This window comes from Neofelis nebulosa, chromosome 4, assembly GCF_028018385.1.
Source record: "Neofelis nebulosa isolate mNeoNeb1 chromosome 4, mNeoNeb1.pri, whole genome shotgun sequence".
Classification (NCBI taxonomy): domain Eukaryota; kingdom Metazoa; phylum Chordata; class Mammalia; order Carnivora; family Felidae; genus Neofelis; species Neofelis nebulosa.
The window spans coordinates 62235105-62253803 of NC_080785.1; the positions used below are offsets into that span (position 1 = coordinate 62235105).

Sequence of the window (18699 nt, forward strand, 5' to 3'; positions counted from 1 at the left end):
GACTGGTAAATATATTAGTTTCTCATTGGAGTGATTAATCATGTGTAGATGAAGAATGGGGAAATATCTTCTTGCTTGGAATAACAGGGGCAACTGTTTAAAGTCAGCAAGAACAGTCTGTTTGAAAAGCTTGAATCACAATGTTCTACCAATCTCACATGCTCAGTGTGATTCTGTCTCATAGAAACTCTGAATGGATTTCCTAAAAGAAAGAAACATCCATTAGGGTTCAGAACTGATATGTTTGGGGTCTCAGAGCTTAGTTATAATTACACCAATTCTCCAAAAATAATTTTCTGTCTTTGGTGCTTTCTTTTCTCGATTAAGCAAGATATGTGAGAAGGTTGCTTGTGACTGAACAGTTAATAGTTACACATGCAAGACACTCTTAGCAAACTTTGAAGCCATGTATTATACTCATTTACCTTTATTAAATACGCACTTTCACACTATCATTTTACTCATAATTAATCTCAAAGGACTAGAAACTACTATCGCTCCACTTAGGCCATCCTTCCAGCTATGCATTACAATATTTTCAACTACTTTTTAACATTTATGTTCATGTACACTATTTAAACATACTTCGATCATGAGACCAAAACCAGTTATTAAAGGAGATACATAAATTAAATAGAAATCGGTTTCCAGAAGTCAATATAACAAGTAACCAACGGTGAAATGATGGCATAAATCACACTTGTACTGAATTTTTGTAGGTTACTCATTTTTGCCTAATTTCAGAGTGTCTTGGCAATATTGTTAAGAAAGAGTAATTTAAAAATATTACTCATTAACTTTTCTCTTTTGATCTTTGCACAAAATAGTAGGATCATAAACTGTCTCATTTTTCTTTTCTGTTTCTCTACCTAGGATGCTTCCATTGCACACAGATTCCACATCATGAGAGAAAAACACCCAGAAAAATTCAACAGTAGGTAAGATAACATATGATAAGATTATAATTATGGTTACTGTTGATGAATTATGTCATGAAAAGGATCACTCTGTGCTCTAAAACATTTTATGTATAATGGCTGAATAAGATTGGGTATGTATGTGTGAGTATTGAGACACAAGTGTAAATGAATTTAATTTTTCTTCTTTGGTTTTAATGAGACTATAATGAGGAATGCAGTGGTCATCTGTAGTCCATTCTCATGTGTTAAAAAGAATTTCAAGTATAAGGTAAAACTAATATTTTATTAAGATATAGTGGAAGTCTTTATATGGCTAAGGATATGAGGGTGATTATACCAAGTCCCAAAGAGAAAACATGGGACTGTGATTTGATAATGCTGAGTAACTCTGTATTACAAAGGTATCATGGAAGGCCTCTCATCTTTCTACTGTTCATCCAGTATTGGCCTCAGGTAAATGGAAAATAAACCAGAAAAATAGTCAATGCTAACATAAACTACTTTTAAAGATACATTCTTCAAGGAGATCCTTGACAATGAGAATTTGTTTTGCTAATATAGTAATACATATTTCTTTTTCAAATGTAGATATTGACTTTTTCTGATATTCAGGGAAATAGAGAAAGCTTTGGTTTTGTATCTTCCCCACTTGTAGATGGAAATAGAGCTGTCTCCAACCCTTTCCCCAGGAAAAATGGGACGGAAGTGAATCATCTTTGCTTCAATTACATACATTTCTACTTTGATCATTTCACAAAGTTACAAAATCATAACCAGCATTTCTGTGCATATATTTAAGTATATATTCAATATTAATATTAATATTCAAAGCCCAAGGATCTGTGGTCTCCATATTTGGATAGTTAACAACCCTGGAAATCATAAAATCATGATATTATGGTTTGCCTTTTCTCTTATAATTCAGCTAGGTACAATTTTTGTTTAAGGAAAGTGGAAGAAATGTATGTATGAATATGTACATGTGCCCATAGTGTCTTTGGAGGGATTCACAAAAATCTCTTAATTCTGGTTCTTTCTGGAAAAGGGAACTAAACGGTTGGGATGAAAACTAATTTTTTATTATATACTTTTTTGTGTGAATCTTGTGACATGTGTATTATAAAATTTAGTAGAAATCTAATTAAACGTTGCACTTATAAATTTTCTTTGTATGTAGAATAGCCATTTTCATTTTATAAAATTTAATTTTATTTTATAAAATATATGCAAATACATTGATGTAACAATGAAATCATATTCACTTTATAGCAACTTTTAACACATGGTAATTTACCTTGAATGTCCTGGACATGAATATACTTGTTAATGTACATAAAACCATATTATAAAATCTAGCTTGTGCTTACCCAAATACCATTCTGTGTAGCAGTCATGTGTTGATATTCATATATTGAAATAGATTTCAAGCAAAAAAATAAATGCTATTTGAGAATGAGGCGTGCAGTGACCCCATTCAGGAGTTTCACAATTTAAAAACCCAGTAAAGACTGTAAGAAATACATGGAAAAAAAAGTTTGATGATGTTTAAGGCATTTTTGTCCCCAAGTTATTCAGCAGAGAGAAAGAGAATGATAGGGGAGAGGGGGAAGAAAGGAGAATTAAAAGTATAGAGAAAGTGTATCAATATACTTATGTAATACTCAAATTGACATACTACATATAAGAATGCCAATATATATGATCCTCTCTCAAGTGTCAGAGGTTAATGAATTCTGTTCTCCGGAATAATTTTAATTCTTCTTAATAAGACTTATATTATTCACATATATCTACTTAATTTTTTATTATCAATTGCAGTGTTAATTTATGATATTCCTCACTGCCCAATATGTGGTTAGATACTATTTACAGCAATGCGTTTGTATAGCCCAATGTATTTATAAAGTGTAAAAATACATTTGGAAGGCTAATAACATAGAAAACACCTTCTAGATTGACACAGGTCACATGTTTCTACTGTGAGTTCAAAGAATGTCAGGTATATAGTAGATACTCAGTGTATAATTTAGATAATTTGCTAAACTATAATTTAACTTACTCAGAATATGAAAATTTTCTAATAAATTTTTATGAGGAAGACATGCCACATATTGTGCATAAACAATTTCATACTTATAAGGACAGATTTTCAGATTTCAACTTTGAGACACATTCAGCCATAGCACTCTTTGGTATTTTCAGGAATTTGCAAATGGATTTTTTTAAATACTCATAATAATGGTGTTTCAGATCAGATCTCTTGTCACAATCAATCATATGCCATTAATATTATCCTCTAGTGTGCTCACCTTGAAATTCATTTATATTTTAAAGAACTTGATGTTTCTAACATTATCTTAAGGAAATTAATTACCAAAATATATAGTTCTCTCTATGCTTCTTCTGACAGAAATTGAAAGAACTGGGAAAGATAATGATTTTTCCGGTGCTTAAGAGAGTGCTGGTTGAGAGGTTTATATCATATTCTTTTCCAAATTTTTGTATAAATCTAAGTTAACTATTAAAAGGAATTGTTGTTTAACTTTCTAAACTCAAGACATTCTTCATACTTAATATATATATATATTTTATTATTTTAGACTCAAATAATCCTTAAAGTATTGAGGAAACTATTATTTAAAACCATTATTGTACAATATTATTATTTAAAATATTGACTTGACTATTATTATTAATAATCACATTCGTGTTCTTAGAATTCACATACATTACTAATTCTCCTGATTTTATTGAGAATAGAGCATGATATTACTTCTTGGCCTTTTGACTTAGATCAAATGTAGAACAGAGCAATATAAGTTCTTACTTTAAAAAATGAGACTAATAATTGTACACTTATAGTATTTAAAATATGCATCCATTAAAGTGATAATTATGAAGGGCTGTAATAATTTTGAAACAAAACAAAACAAAACAAAACTCTTTAATTCCATGAATAAAATCTTGCAACATTGACAAAGACTTACAAGTAATATGTGAAATGGAACCAACTATAAAAAAAATATTGGTCATCTTACAAAGATTTATTAATACTGTAGTTATAGCTTGTTACAGCTTGTTGCAAAAAACTAATTTTTTTTAACATCACTTGATACCATTTGCTAGCAAACCCTGATAGCCAGCAATACTCCACAAAGATACTAGTTCAGTAAGTCTACAAGTAAGTCCTTATTTAAAAGAATCTGGTCTCTAATGCACTGAATGAGATACAGATTGTTTTCTTAGCCTCCTGTTCAGAGGAATATACTTCATTCTTGTTCTGCATTCTGCTTTTTATGAAGAAATCTACAACTAGAAAACTGAAATTGGTGTATGAATTTAAATAAAGCCGTTTAACTCATCTGTGTAGTGATATCGGATACGTCAGAGGGTCTTACTGGCCAAATGTGTGAAAGGAAGAAAGGAAGAAACAAAAGTAACAAGTTGGAACACCACACTTATACTTTATCACTATATTAATAAACCCTAATATAAAAAAGAAGCTCTGTACTCCAAATTACCCAAGAAATTAATAGCATACAGGAACATAGAAAATTTGCATATGACTTTAAAATCACACTGGTTCTGTGGAATGATGCTTGATTTTTTTTTGTTTGTTTGTTTTTTCCTCTAAAGTAGGCTTGGTGAGATCCTGGAATAAGACTCTTTCTGGGACTTTAGTATCTATACAGAGCATGGAACATAATGCTCACTTAGTAGATACTTCATGTACTTAATCTCCAAAGCCCCCAACAATGTTAAAAAACAAGCAAAAATTCTTCAGTTATAATCTCTGACCATTGTGGACGTCTTGCTAATGAATAATACAAGCTTACTTATACATTTGTTTAGCACTTATCAGCTTTATAGGTCAGCAATATGTAATTATCAACCAGTTATTAATATTTACCTGGTGATGGTGAACTGAAGACCTAAGTATTAAAAAATTTGTTTTTATATCTCTTTTTCTGTGTCTCTAATTTTGTAAGTTGCAAATCATTTGATATAAAGCTAAAGACAATAAAATCAATTTTGTATAAAGTATAGCAGGAGGCGTTAATTTACTGAAGGAAATATTTTTATTAGTCAAAACTGTTCATGAAATATTTTTATTGATCTTGAAGTACCAATTTTATACTTTTTTTTATTTTAAACTGTGCATGTGTATATCTATTCTGAATTTGGAAATTATACTTTCCGTATATTCCATACTCTACTGTATGGGAGATAGTACAATTTCCAAGTTAAAGAAATAAAACCTATGAATCTTTTTTTTTTTTAAGCTTTCCACCTTGGTGTTGTAGCAGATAGACAAGAATAATTATATAAAATTATCAATTGTTATCTACACAGAAAAGATCCAGCTGAAGTTCTAGAATAAAATGTAGAGTTAAGAATAAAGTAATATTTCAATAATGATGACAAAATGCTGTATCATAACTAGATTTTTCTATTTATCATTTAAATAACATTGAGAAGGTTTTTCTCTAAATTCAGTAAAATAAATTTTTAAAGCTCCAAAATCAGTGCTTAAATTGTGTTTAATAACATTATTATATATTAATATATCTAATTTTATTCATATACTGTAAATATTTTTAATGTATGTTTAATAAAAGCCAATTAACACTATTTTTCAATAAACTTCATGATATAGCCTCTTACATATATATCTTACATGTATTTTTAAGGCACTTAACCTATTTTTATTTTTATATAATCTAATATATTCAAAGATTACACATTTTAGTGACTGTAATAAGTTAAAATCATTGTGGATAAACTAAGATTTTGTTTTTTTTGTTTTGCTTTTTGTTTTTTTTTAAATTTATTTTTTTAATTTACATTGAAGTTAACATGTAGTGCAACAATGATTTCAGGAGTAGCTTCCTTAATGACCCTTACCCATTTGACCATCCCCCCCTCACAACCCCTCCAGTAACCCTCTGTTCTCCATATTTAAGAGTCTCTTATGTTTTGTCCCCCTCCCTGTTTTTGTATTATTTTTGCTTCCCTTCCCTTATTTCATGTATTTTGTATCTTAAAGTCCTCATATGAGTGAAGTCATATGATATTTGTCTTTCTCTGACTAATTTCATTTAGCATAATACCCTCTAGTTCCATCCATGTAGTTGGAAATGGAAAGATTTCATTCTTTCTCATTGCCAAGTAATATTCCATTGTACATATATACCACGTCTTATTTATCCATTCATCCATCGATGGACATTTGGGCTCTTTCCATGCTTTGGCTATTGTTGATAATGCTGCTTTAAACATTGGAATGCATGTGCCCCTTTGAAACATCATACCTGTATCCCTTAGATAAATACCTAGTGGTGCAATTGCTGGGTTGTAGGGTAGTTCTATTTTTAATTTTTGAGTAACCTCTATACTGTTTTCCAGAGTGGCTGTACCAGTTTGCATTCCCACCAGCAGTGCAAAAGAGATCCTTCTTCTCCACATCCTCGCCAACATCTATTGTTGCCTGAGTTGTTAATGTTAGCCATTTTGACAGGTGTGAGGTGGTATCTCATGGTGGTTTGGATGTCTGTATGTCTTCTTTGGAGAAGTGTCTATTCATGTCTTTTGCCCATTTCTTCACTGGGTTATTTGTTTTTTGGGTGTTGAGTTTGATACTAACCCTTTATCTGGTATTTCATTTGCAAATATCTTCTCCCATTCTGTCAGTTTCCTTTTAGTTTTGCCGATTATTTCCTTCTCTGTGCAGAAGCTTTTTATTTTAATGAGGTCTCAATAGTTCATTTTTGCTTTTGTTTCCCTTGCCTCTGGGGACATGTTGAGTAAGAAGTTGCTGCGGCCAAGGTCAAAGAGATTTTTGCCTGCTTTCTCCTTGAGGATTTTGATGGCTTCCTGTCTTCCATTAAGGTCTTTCATCCATTTTGAATTTATTTTTGTGTATGGTGTAAGAAAGTGGTCCAGGTTCATTTTTCTGCAAGTTACATGTATTTCTGAGTCAGTTACAACACAGCAAGTAAAATAAAGAAGACATTCCTTTTGTTTTCTCTGAAGCTTTTTAGTATATATATTTGTAGGAATTCAGCTTTTCTTGCACTTTGAAATTATGAAATTAAAATTTTTTGTATGACTTATTTATATAAATTTATTTACATAAGTATTTGTATCTAATTTATTTATATTTTATATAAATTCTATTTATTATGTATTCTTAAAATATGTAGAATAATTTATTTTTATACTAATGACACATTCACAAACCATTGAAAACAATGAAAGTGAAGACAGAATGGAGTCTGCATGGCATTGTCTTTAAGGCATTTGACCTCAATTTTGCAACCACCATTATTGTATAGTGAAACCTTTTTATCTATTTAAGAACGTACATACGTACCTTTTAATGTAAACTTCCATATTATGTAAGTGGTACCATCTTTTATAAACTAAGGAAATTGTGCAACTGATATTAAAAGTTAAACATTTTGATTTTTAGTATTTTGAATAAAATCCATATTCATTAGAAATGGCACTTGTTGGGGCGCCTGGGTGGCTCAGTCGGTTGAGCATCCAACTTCAGCTCGGGTCATGATCTCGTGGTCCATGAGTTCGAGCCCCGCGTCGGGCTCTGGGCTGATGGCTCAGAGCCTGGAACCTGCTTCCAATTCTGTGTCTCCTTCTCTCTCTGCCCCTCCCCCGTTCATGCTCTGTCTCTCTCTGTCTCAAAAATAAATAAATGTTAAAAAAAATTTAAAAAAATTAAAAAAGAAATGTCACTTGTTGTGACAAGCACTGGGTATCATATGTAAGTGATGAATTACTGAGTTCTACTTCTGAAAACAATACTACAGTATATGATAACTAACTTGAATTTAAATAAATACATTTAAAAATAATAAAACAAAGGAATGTTAGCACTTTATAGGGATTTTTTTGGATAAAATTATATGTTAATGAGAATTTCATATCCTATAGCATTTGTTATGTCTTCACTTTCTGTGTACATAATCAATTTTGTTATTTTTTAAAAATAGAAACATACTCCTTTTTCATTTTCACTTAGAATGACTCTTCAATTATATCTTTTAAATAACATTTCTTGACATTTTTTGTGTCAGAACTATTGTTAAATCAGTTTTCCGAGGTGCCTAGGTGGCTCAGTCAGTTGAGTGTCCTACTCTTGGTTTTGGCTCATGTCATGATCTCATGGTTTGTGGGTTTGAGCCCTGTGGCAGGCTCTGTGCAGACAGTTTAGAGCCCCCTTGGGATTCTCTCTCTCTCCCTCTTTCTCTGCCCCACCCTTGCTTGTGCTCTCTCCCTTTCAAAATAAATATATAAACTTATGATCTGTGTATAAGCCATATAGTGCTTAGATGAATATGTGGATTGATAATATATAGATGTATATGCATGTATACATACATGGTGTATGATTTATATATATGTGTGTACATACATATATTTTCTGAGTTTCACTTTTTCTTATATTTATGCAAATTTTTCATAATTACGTGTATTCTTACTGTACATGTATTTATAATATAAGGCTTTTAAAATAATTTACCAGTAGCTGTGGTATTATATTCATATATTTTCATTTGTCTGTTGAAATACATTTAAATACTTCATCTGAGGAGGTAAAAACGTGAATGGGTAAATTAGTCACAGTTGTGTTCACACTGATGCAAGGGATTTGATTCACCTGAATCTTCCTGCATCGTTTCTAGATATCATTAAACCAGAATACTCACTTTTGTGTCCAAGCTGTTCAAAATCATGTGTATAAGATAGTTCTTTGGAATGGAAGGAGAACTGAAGGATAAACAAGGAAGAGATACAGTAACTTCTTCCTTTCTTTTGCCTCTCACTGATTTCTTTGTTCTCTCCTAAATTCTTATTTCTGCTTTTTTTTATATTCTTTACTTTTGCACTGCCATGGAGTAACAAAAGGATCAATGAAGGTCTTGAATTTTGGATAACATAGCTCCTGTTATTGATTTGGTTGATTATTTATTCTGCAGACACTTACTAAAGGAGCCCCTGTTATATGATGGACATCCATCTAGACAACTGAATCTTTCAAATCTCTAAGGCAAGTGAAGAAAATGAATTTGAAGTTACATAGAAACCTTAGATAATGATAGGTTCTGCAGAAAAATGTAAACAGGAAGAAAAGTTTTCATGGTAGTAATACAGAAAGAAGGATATTTTCTGGGGCTCCCAAGTTAAGGTGACCATTGAGCTTTAAAGGATGTATATTGAAGTAGGGGCTGCTTATATGTTCTCAGATTTATTGAAGAAGAGACATTTATTTCTAGTTTCTGTTTGCAGGGTACTTACATTTTATTAGTATAACTTCCATGCAAATATTTTCAAAATTTTCTTCATTGATTTTGCCTTTCTTTTCCTAGGATTTGTGTTTGTGCTTTACATGAATTTGCATGTGTTTTATGCAGAAGTTTTACACACACACACACACACACACACACACACACACACACACAATCATTTCCTAGAGTTCCAAATTAAGAAACAAGATTTGTGAAGTTACAGTAGTTAATTCAGAGATGTCTACAAGATCACAACTGAAAAATCTAAGATACAGAGTATTTTTTAATAGGAAAGAGTACTAAACAGTAACAAAGGAGATTAGGAACAGCATTTCTATTCATTATTACAGATTCTGTGTCTACATGGAAACTTTTGGGAAATATTTATGAAATTAAAACACTTAAAATTATTTCTTGTTTGTTACAAGCTGACAGCATATACATACACACACACACACACACATATATAATTGCATGTTTTATTTTTTATATTTCTATATAGAATAAATATAGATGTAGGATATGTATGTATATAGAATATATGTAGAGTTAATAATACACACACACATATGTATACATTTCAATTAGTTCACAGTAAATGAATGATCAGTTTTTAGGCAAAAACCAAAGATAGGCTTAGCCAGTAGTTAAAGCTACTGTTTCTGGGAACCCTATCTCTAGTTTATGAACTGCTTTTGTGTTAAAAACACTAAAGATCCCATTTCCTTTGTATTCCGATTAGTCTACTGAGTCCTTTACATAGATCCCTACTCCTTTGTTCAGATTAGTCTAACTGTAACAAGAACCAGTTGTGCTCTCGGGACTGAGGGATGCGCTAAACTAATTAGACAGTGGACAGCCGACTTTGGGGAATGAGCCTTTGACATTGATTAATGTCAATGACAGATTTTTTTGTTTGTTTGTTTGATATTCTTAGATACTCTATAGACTAACATTCGGAATTGAATATCATTCAATTATTATATTCTTTAGTATATAGTACATGCCATGTAAATTAGTTTATCTAACATGAACTTGTAATATCTAAAAGTGTTTTGTGGTTCTTATAGAATAACATCTGTTGATTTGGAGTAGAAATCATCCCTGGGAACAATTTTGAGAACCCTTATTATGTCACCTTTTTATAGGCCATATTAAGTAGAAAGTAAGTCTATCTTAAACTCTTTGAAAAGAGGTTAATCACCTCATTATAAGGTAATTTTACCTAGAATAATCCTATGGCATGGCTAATTGGAACTAATTTGGTGATCTCCATTGTCTCTTGCTCTACCTGAGCATTAGTTACTAATTCCTTTCCTTTTGGAATACATGTTCTTCAACAGATAGGTTCAGCATTATATTCTGGCCGAACATAATAATCCTAATATATTAGCTTCAAATGACTGATAGAATTTTTTTTTAAGAGTTCCCTGATTCACATTTTTCTTTGAAGAGAAAAATAATATTCTCACTTAAGCAACACTGTTAAGTTTCTATTTTCTGTTTTACATTTCTACATGACTGGTGTTTTCACAAAGTAGAGAATCTTAAGCAACCCTTCTATATATTGATATACCCTAGCCCTAAAATATGAAGAGATTATTTCCCTAATGGCTAAAATTTCTGAAAAAAATTAGATAGAAAGTAGAGGTTAAAAATCTTGATTTATTATGACTTTTAATTCTAATTTCTCTGAAATTTCTTCCTTCCCATTTCTATTTCTCTCTCTCTCTCTCTCTCTCTCACACACACACACACACACACACACACACACACACACACACACAAAACAGAAATGCTATATAACTTTATTACATTTATTTGGTAAATACTTATAAGGGGCAAAAATAGGCTGAGATTTGCCTGTTACTGTTGTTTCGTAACAAACTGCCACCATATAACTAGCGTTCAGTTTCCTTTTCCCATTAACATTATTCTGTATTGTTACTGCCCTCACTAATGATTTCCGAAGGCCATTCATTGTCTCCCTTTGCCTTCTAGGTTCTGTTCATCTTTCAGTTCCAAAGCAAATGTCGCATGTTTTCTGTTTTGTTGTGGCAACACTCCACTTCCTCATGTCAAAATTTCTTCTGTTTATTGTGGCTACATAACAAACCACTTGAAAGCTAGGCAGTATAAAACAACCATTTTATTACCTGCATAGCTTCTGTAGCTCAGCCATTCAAACACGGCAAAGCAGGGATGGCTTGTCTCTAGTCATGGCATCTTTACCTGGGAAGATTGGAAATGATTGGATTTGCTGGGAAGTGGAATTGACTGGAGGCATGGTTACTCTCATGTCTGGTAGCTGGTTGTTGGTTGAGACCTTACCTGGAGCAACTGTGTTAGTCAGGGTCCTCTCCTTCCTCAGTGTTTTGTTCCATTCAGGTCCTGATCAGTTTAGATGATGGCTACCCACCTTGGGGAGGGCCGTCTACTTTACTGAGTCCACCAATTTAATGTTAATCTCATCTAGAAACTTTCACAAACACATATACACAGAAATAATGTTTAATCTGGGCACCCTAGGTCAGTCAAGTTGTCACATAAAATTAACTATCAGAGCACCTACAGCACCTTTTTGTCGCCTGAATTTTCTTGCAGTGTGATGGCCTAGGATAGCCATACTTGTCAATGACAGCTCAGGCCTTCACAAGTGAGTGTCCCAACAGAACAGGAAGAAGCTATATGCCATTCCTTCACTTAGCTTTAGAAGTCTTACAGTTTCACGTTCTCTGTACTTTTGTTGACAGATCATCGTGATTGCCAAATTTATCAGACTAGTCAGCCCTGAATATTAATCCTGCATGTATTTCCTTATCCCATTCCTTCTCTCCATCTTTACGACACCCATTTCCAACATCCCCCATTCGTTTTTAAACCTTCTTTACACTTAGAGGTGACCCTGATTTATACTTCAATAAGAAAAAAGTAACACCAAATAGTGATTAACATAACTTCTAATAACAAAGGAACAACTTTTCTGCATCCACATCCCTCTTTCCCTCATCCTTCTAACCTAGCAGGTAAGTTAGCCATCCATTAATCTAGGGCCACTTTACCTGTGTCCATATCTGTTACATACCACCACCATCCTCTGTTTCCCTAGATCTTGAAGCATACTTCATCCTTCTCGCCGAGATCTTTCCTGTCCTACAACTGCAAGGTCCTTTCTAACATCTTACAAACAAGCTCTACCTAGCTTCATTCTTCATCATTAAAAAATCAGATTCCTGATCTTGCTTTTCTTCAGTTATGCCTCATATACCTTATTGTCTTCACAAATAAATCCTGGATAAATTTTGTACTCACCCATTGCTCACTCATTTTCTTCTGCAAAACCATTCTAATTGGATTCTTTTACATGTAAATGAAGCTTTTCTCATTAAGGTCACAAAAGATCTCTAAGTCACTAAATCCAATATTTTTAGGGCTTTTTTGATCCCTACAGACATTGAATTTGCATTTGTCATTTACTCTGTCTTCCTGAAACTTCTCTTGCCTGGGTCCATAAAATATACCATCGTAACTATCCCTGCTCGGTTTTGAGTTTTATTTGTGACTTGTCTAATCAGTTTGTAACTGTTAGTGGCCCTCAGAATTCTGAGATAGACTCTTCCCTCAGTTTACCTTCTCTTCTCTAATCTCTTGAAGCTTCATCAACAGTGATCCTTTTAAAGTGCTGAACCACCGTGCTTTATTAAACTCTTTAATTTCTCAAGTCTTTACCAGGCCCTCCATGATCTGGTTCCTGGCCTGACTTTTGACTTTTCCTGTCTTTTGATGCGTCTCCCCTTGCCAGAATTTTAGATTGGTGGTTGCTTTTCATTAGACTGATGATAACTGCTTAGATGCTACTTCTGAAAGGATAATCCTTTCTTGTCCCACCTGACTAGGTTAGGCTCCCAAACCACCCTGTGTTTTCTTTTGTAGAATTTGTAGAGGATTTATGCTTTTAATTCCTTGATGTGTTTTGATTTAACTATCTGGCCCTTTCTTTTCCCAAACTGTGCTTTAATGCATTTATTATTTCATGATTGGGTCAGGAATAAAGAGATCCCAGTTCTGAGTTGTTAAATTTCAAGAGACTTGAAATTCACATCAGGGATAAAATTTTGAGAATAGTTTTGGAAATTTCTTAATTCTGACTTGTGAATATCATAAGTAGAGGCCTGAAGGACTCAGAGTAGGGGATTTATGTTAGAATCATGATTCTGATATTACAGAGTCCTTGAAAATTACATGCATTTTTTTATGGCACTTCAAAGGAGTTTGGCAAAAAAGAGTTAAATACTTCGGAAATTAATGTTGGGATTGGTGGTACATTGGAAAGAATGACAATTCAACGAGGCCATTAAAAATAGGGGAAGATTTTACTGATTGCTATTCTGATGTTCTAATTGTTACAATTTCTCATTTTTATTTTTTAAAATTCGATTATAGTTTTATAACATTTTTAAATTTTCAAAATTCAGTTTTAAATATAGGCCTCATTACCATACTAAACCTAACAAATTTATAGAATTGTTTATGCAGAACAAAGTTTATTTTTGTTTATGCAGATATATGTATGCTGCTTTTATTAAAGTTATAGGAATGAAGTCAGATGTTTATTTTGTTATTAGAAATTTTTTTGCATTATGGTGTTTTGTATTTTTAATACTATTTTTTTTCTTTTTTATTGTGAGAAAATACATATAACACAAAATGTTTCACTTTCATTATTTTTATGTGTACATTTCAGTGGCATTAGGTACATTCACTTTGTTGTGCAACCGTTACCACCATCCATCTGCCAAACATTTTTATCTTCCCAAACTAAAGCTCTACAAATGTGGCTATTTTAGATACCTCCTATAAATGGAACATTGCAATATTTGTCCTTTTTGGCTTCTTTCATTTAACATATTGTCTTGAAGTTTAGTCCATTTTGTGGTATGTATCACAATTTCCTCCTGCCTTCCTAAGGCTGGATACTGGTTCCACTGTATGTATATACTTCATTTTGTTTATCCATCTGCTGATGGGCATTTGAATTGTTTGCATGTTTTGGCTATTGTGAATAAGACTGCTGTGAATAGTGGTGTACAAATATCTGTCCAAGTCCTAAGCTAATTTATAAAGGCATTTTAAACTCCTTGAAACCAACTTTAAAAAGAGTTGTAATCTACATTGGAACAATTTTATTCTAGAAAGGACATTAGATAGAGCCTAGGGCCTTTGGGTCTTACAATAAATAGTTGTGTATTTTCTGAGATTCATTCCTTCCCTCCTTCCCTCCTTTCCTTCTTTCCTTCCTTGCTTTCTCCCTTCCTTGCTTTCTTCCTTCCATCCTGACACATCAAAAGACAGAGGAAAGGTCAAAAGTCAGGCCAGGAACCAGATCATGGAGGGCCTATTAAAGATTTGAGAAATTAATGAGTTTAATAAAGGAGGGTAGTTCAGCATTTTAAAAGGATCACTCTTGCTGAAGCTTCAGGAGATTAGAGAAGAGATGGTAAACTGAGGAAAGAGTCTATCTTCCTTCCTTCCTTCCTTCCTTCCTTCCTTCCTTCCTTCCTTCCTTCCTTCCTTCCTTCCTTCCTTCTTCCTTCCCTCTCTCTCTCCCCTTTCCCCCAATCTTTGGAGTATAACAGGAAGAGGAGTATTTGTTTAACAATGATTTTTCTTTATAGCCTATTTATGGGCCTCTTACTTTATTTTAGTATTTCTTTGGCTTGCTGTATAATGTGTCTTTTTAAAACTAGGTCACTGCTCTTCTCTGAAAAGTTTTATAAGTGCTGAGAGAAAGCTGAGTATAAGTATTCAAGAAAATAAGTAATCACCAAATAGGAGATGTATGCCATAACCAAAATTTGAATGTTTTATGTACATACATAAAATATATATAATTTTCTTAGCCAAATACTGACTCATAAGAATTTAATTACTTCTCATTTTATGGCCTCATGTTCTAATGGTCTAAGAATACTCATTTACATATTATTTATTCAGTAAAGAATTAAAGATTTACACATTTATACTCTTATCATTATGAAAACAAAATGATGAATACTAAATTTTGAAAACACAAAGCCCACAACTTTAACACAAGCACCCATAATGTGATTTTATATTTTTTCCATTATTTTTAATGTGTAACTTGAGAAGTATTTATTACAATAGGAAAGTGCTTAGAAAATAAGTTAAGGTTCATAATTAAATATTCTCCCTGCCCTTGGGGAAGACAAACCAAACATGTACTCACAATAAAATGTGGTAAAGACTGTCACCGAGGTTAAGTGCAAAATTAAGTGCGGCGTGCTGCCAGGAGGAAATGTCTATTTCTGTCAGAGGTAAGAAGGAAAGAAGACATCCCTCCAAAAGGTACTCTTACATCCATGCCCACTGCTGATAACACTGTCACCAAGTTCCTCCACCACAAGTCACGCTTGTCGCTTCTCACATTATGCCTCGTATTGCAAGGCACCTACACTAAAAGGGAGGAGTTGTTCAGGAAAATGTCATCTTCTGCTGCAGGGTCCTGTACCCACCTAAAGCATAGGAGGTATTAGTATACACAGAAAGAAAGGAAAATGGATAATGAGGGTCAATCAGCAGTGTCTCCCCAAATTTTCGTATGTTGTAATATATTTCATATATTGGGCTTTTCATAGACTTCAGGTTTCTTAGTTCATTTTCTCAGCTTTAAGCAAGTCACATCTAAATCTCTGAGGTTCTCATTTTCTGTTGGGTCTGTTTAATGATGTAATCAAATTACTTACAGGTACTATGAGAAAACCTTATGTAATAAAACCTGTTTGTAGTGTAGACAGTAAGCCCCACATATTTATGCTGTTCTGCTTTATAAGTTTAAATCTTTACATGTCCATTTATCTCTAAGCAGAGCACATGTCACTTAGGCCATCCTTGTAACTTACTGAGAAGCTTATTACTCACTGAGATGGCATAATTCATTTTGTTTTGTTTTTTACACATAGAAATATTTATATATACAAGTTGGGTTTTTTGTATTGTTTTGTTTTACCTGTTTTCACTTTACTGTCATTAACTCTTTTTTTAATTCATTCTGTTTTTTTTAAGACATGTTCAAATTAAGAAGGTCATTTGGAACTTCGGTAATAATGTCTAAGGCACAGAAACATTCATATGCTGTGATTCATGTGATCTGTGAATTTATGAATATGAAATCTGTGTTCACACTCAATTATTTTAATTTTGTTGGCTTTTTTACATTTCAAACTAGGTGCTTTAGTCTGTTTTGTATTTGCCCAATGATCTAAGCCATATTCAAATATATTTAAATTAACTGAAACTATTATGTGACATAAAGGAAAGAATGCAAATTCTTGTAAAAATTTTTCTTTTACTTTCTTTATATCTATTAACTTTGTCTTTTTTTTAATTGAAATTATTTCAGAAAGAAAAAAAGGGCTTTGTTTACCATGAAAACTTAAAATAATGCCACAAGACCTAGTACCCATCTTATTTTTATTGTGAATTCTTTTAGCCTTTTATACAGAGTTACCGATCTAGTAGTTCTCTTTTGTTATACCAGTATACTATATTAGAACTCACCATTAATACCTCTTGAAGCCTGAGGTATATTCCAGATTGTCTTACAAATGGTTCTTCTGGGTTATTTTATTAAACAACATACAACCCTAGGATATGGTTACTATTATCCCTACTTTACATATTAGAAAACAGAAGTATAAGTTACTTACCCTAGTTTATCTGTTTAGCAAGTATTAACCATTTTGTCTAGATAAATAGTTAAAAGATATTTGCTAACCAGAAAAGATTTTCATTGCTTAGAATAAAAGGTGAATTTGATACCTTTGCAACCTCTGAGTTTATGGCTTCATATGGGGAAACATGCATGAAAGCAAACGCATACAGTGTTGTGAGATGGATGCATTAATTGAAGTACCACACATAAAGATACAAGGGAGAAAATAATTCTCATGTAGTCATGGTGCAGTGGTGCTAGGAAGTCTTTATAGAAGACATAATGCCTGGGGCAACTGGGTGGCTCAGTCGGTTAAACACCTGACTTCTGTTCAGGTCATGATCGCACGACTTGTGAGACCAAGCCCCGCATCGGGCTCTGTGCTGACAGCTGGGAGTCTGCAGCCTGCTTCAGATTCTTTGCCTCGCTCTCTCTCTGCCTCTCCCCACTCACACTCTGTCTATCTCTCCCAAAAAGAAAATAAACATTAAAAAAATTTAATTATAAAAGAAAACATAATGCCTGGATATTGCTCTAAAAGGTGAATAGGTACTTTATAAAAGACTAGCATAAGTGAAGGAATATCATGTGTAACATAAAGTGGAATAAAACATAATAATGTGTGGGTGGGGACCAAGAAGGAAGGAGGGAAGGGTGGAAGTTTCAAACGTGAGAAATGGAAGATTGAAGGGGATTTGTTGATCATACTGGTATTACAGGGAATTTGGGTAGTCCTATTGGAAACGTCTCCTTTATCTTTGAGGTAATATGAAACAATTACAGGGTTTTAAACAAGAACATAATACTTTGAGAAGAGAAACATGGTTACTGTCCCCAAGCTTAGTAATTGATATAGGTATGAATGCAGATGCAAAGGAAAGATGAATAGCAGCAATACGAATTTAAGAGGCGAATGTAGGAAGAAGAGATGTGTTGGAGGAAGGTTATGAGTTTGGTTCTGTGTCTGTTGGGAGGTGTGTGTGGGATAGCCAGGTCAGTTACACAGGCAGTAGATTATTTTACTGGCCTAGGATTAGGTGAGATGTCTGGGATGGAACTCAAGAGCTAGTACGATAAAGGAGCCATTCTTGTTCCATCATCTGTAAACTGGAGCATTGGTGAAATCCACAGTAGTGATTACTGGGTTATTTGACTGGATTTGAACTTTATATACTTGTTATAATACTCATGTTGATTTTTGAAGACACTGACTTAAAATCAATTGTGAATAATATTGCCATGTATTATCAAATGTAATTATATATAATTATAAAGTATTATATATAATTATGTAGATATTATTAATTGTTAGTGAGAAGCATTTATTTAGGATTTATTTAAATCATTTTGTTTATTTTTTTAGACTATTAAAGTTATTTACTTAGGCATAAGAAGTTATTAAATTATTCCTTTAATTTTTAGTACAATTTAAGAATCTAACTTCATGACCCTCACAGAAAATCCATGTTGTTAGAATGCCTATTATTCATTTCAAAATCCAAATTCTTACATACAGTTTTCATACATTCTTAATTCCAGAAAGAAAGAAGCTGTAAGTCATCCTTTGTATAAGCCAGGCTTGAAAATATTTTCTAAATTAATGAATTTGAAGAATCCAGCCAGCAGAGGGCAGTGGCTCACATGAGCACAGGTTTTGCTATGATCCTTATGATCCAGAGAACACTGGAAGACTCTTTTCTTAATAAGCAGACTGGAAAAGCAGTTGTTTTTCTTGAGGGTT

The 18699-nt window shown here is 32.8% G+C and overlaps 1 protein-coding gene across 16 annotated transcripts in view; it reads left to right on the forward strand.

Moving 5' to 3' along the window:
- DGKB (diacylglycerol kinase beta) overlaps window positions 1-18699 on the forward strand; it is a 790801-nt gene that overhangs the window by 471540 nt on the left and 300562 nt on the right. For all 16 annotated transcript variants that reach the window (XM_058724931.1, XM_058724935.1, XM_058724929.1 and 13 more), the window contains one exon: window positions 874-938. In XM_058724931.1, the coding sequence (XP_058580914.1) occupies window positions 874-938 (65 nt within the window). The remainder of the gene's footprint in view (window positions 1-873; window positions 939-18699) is intronic.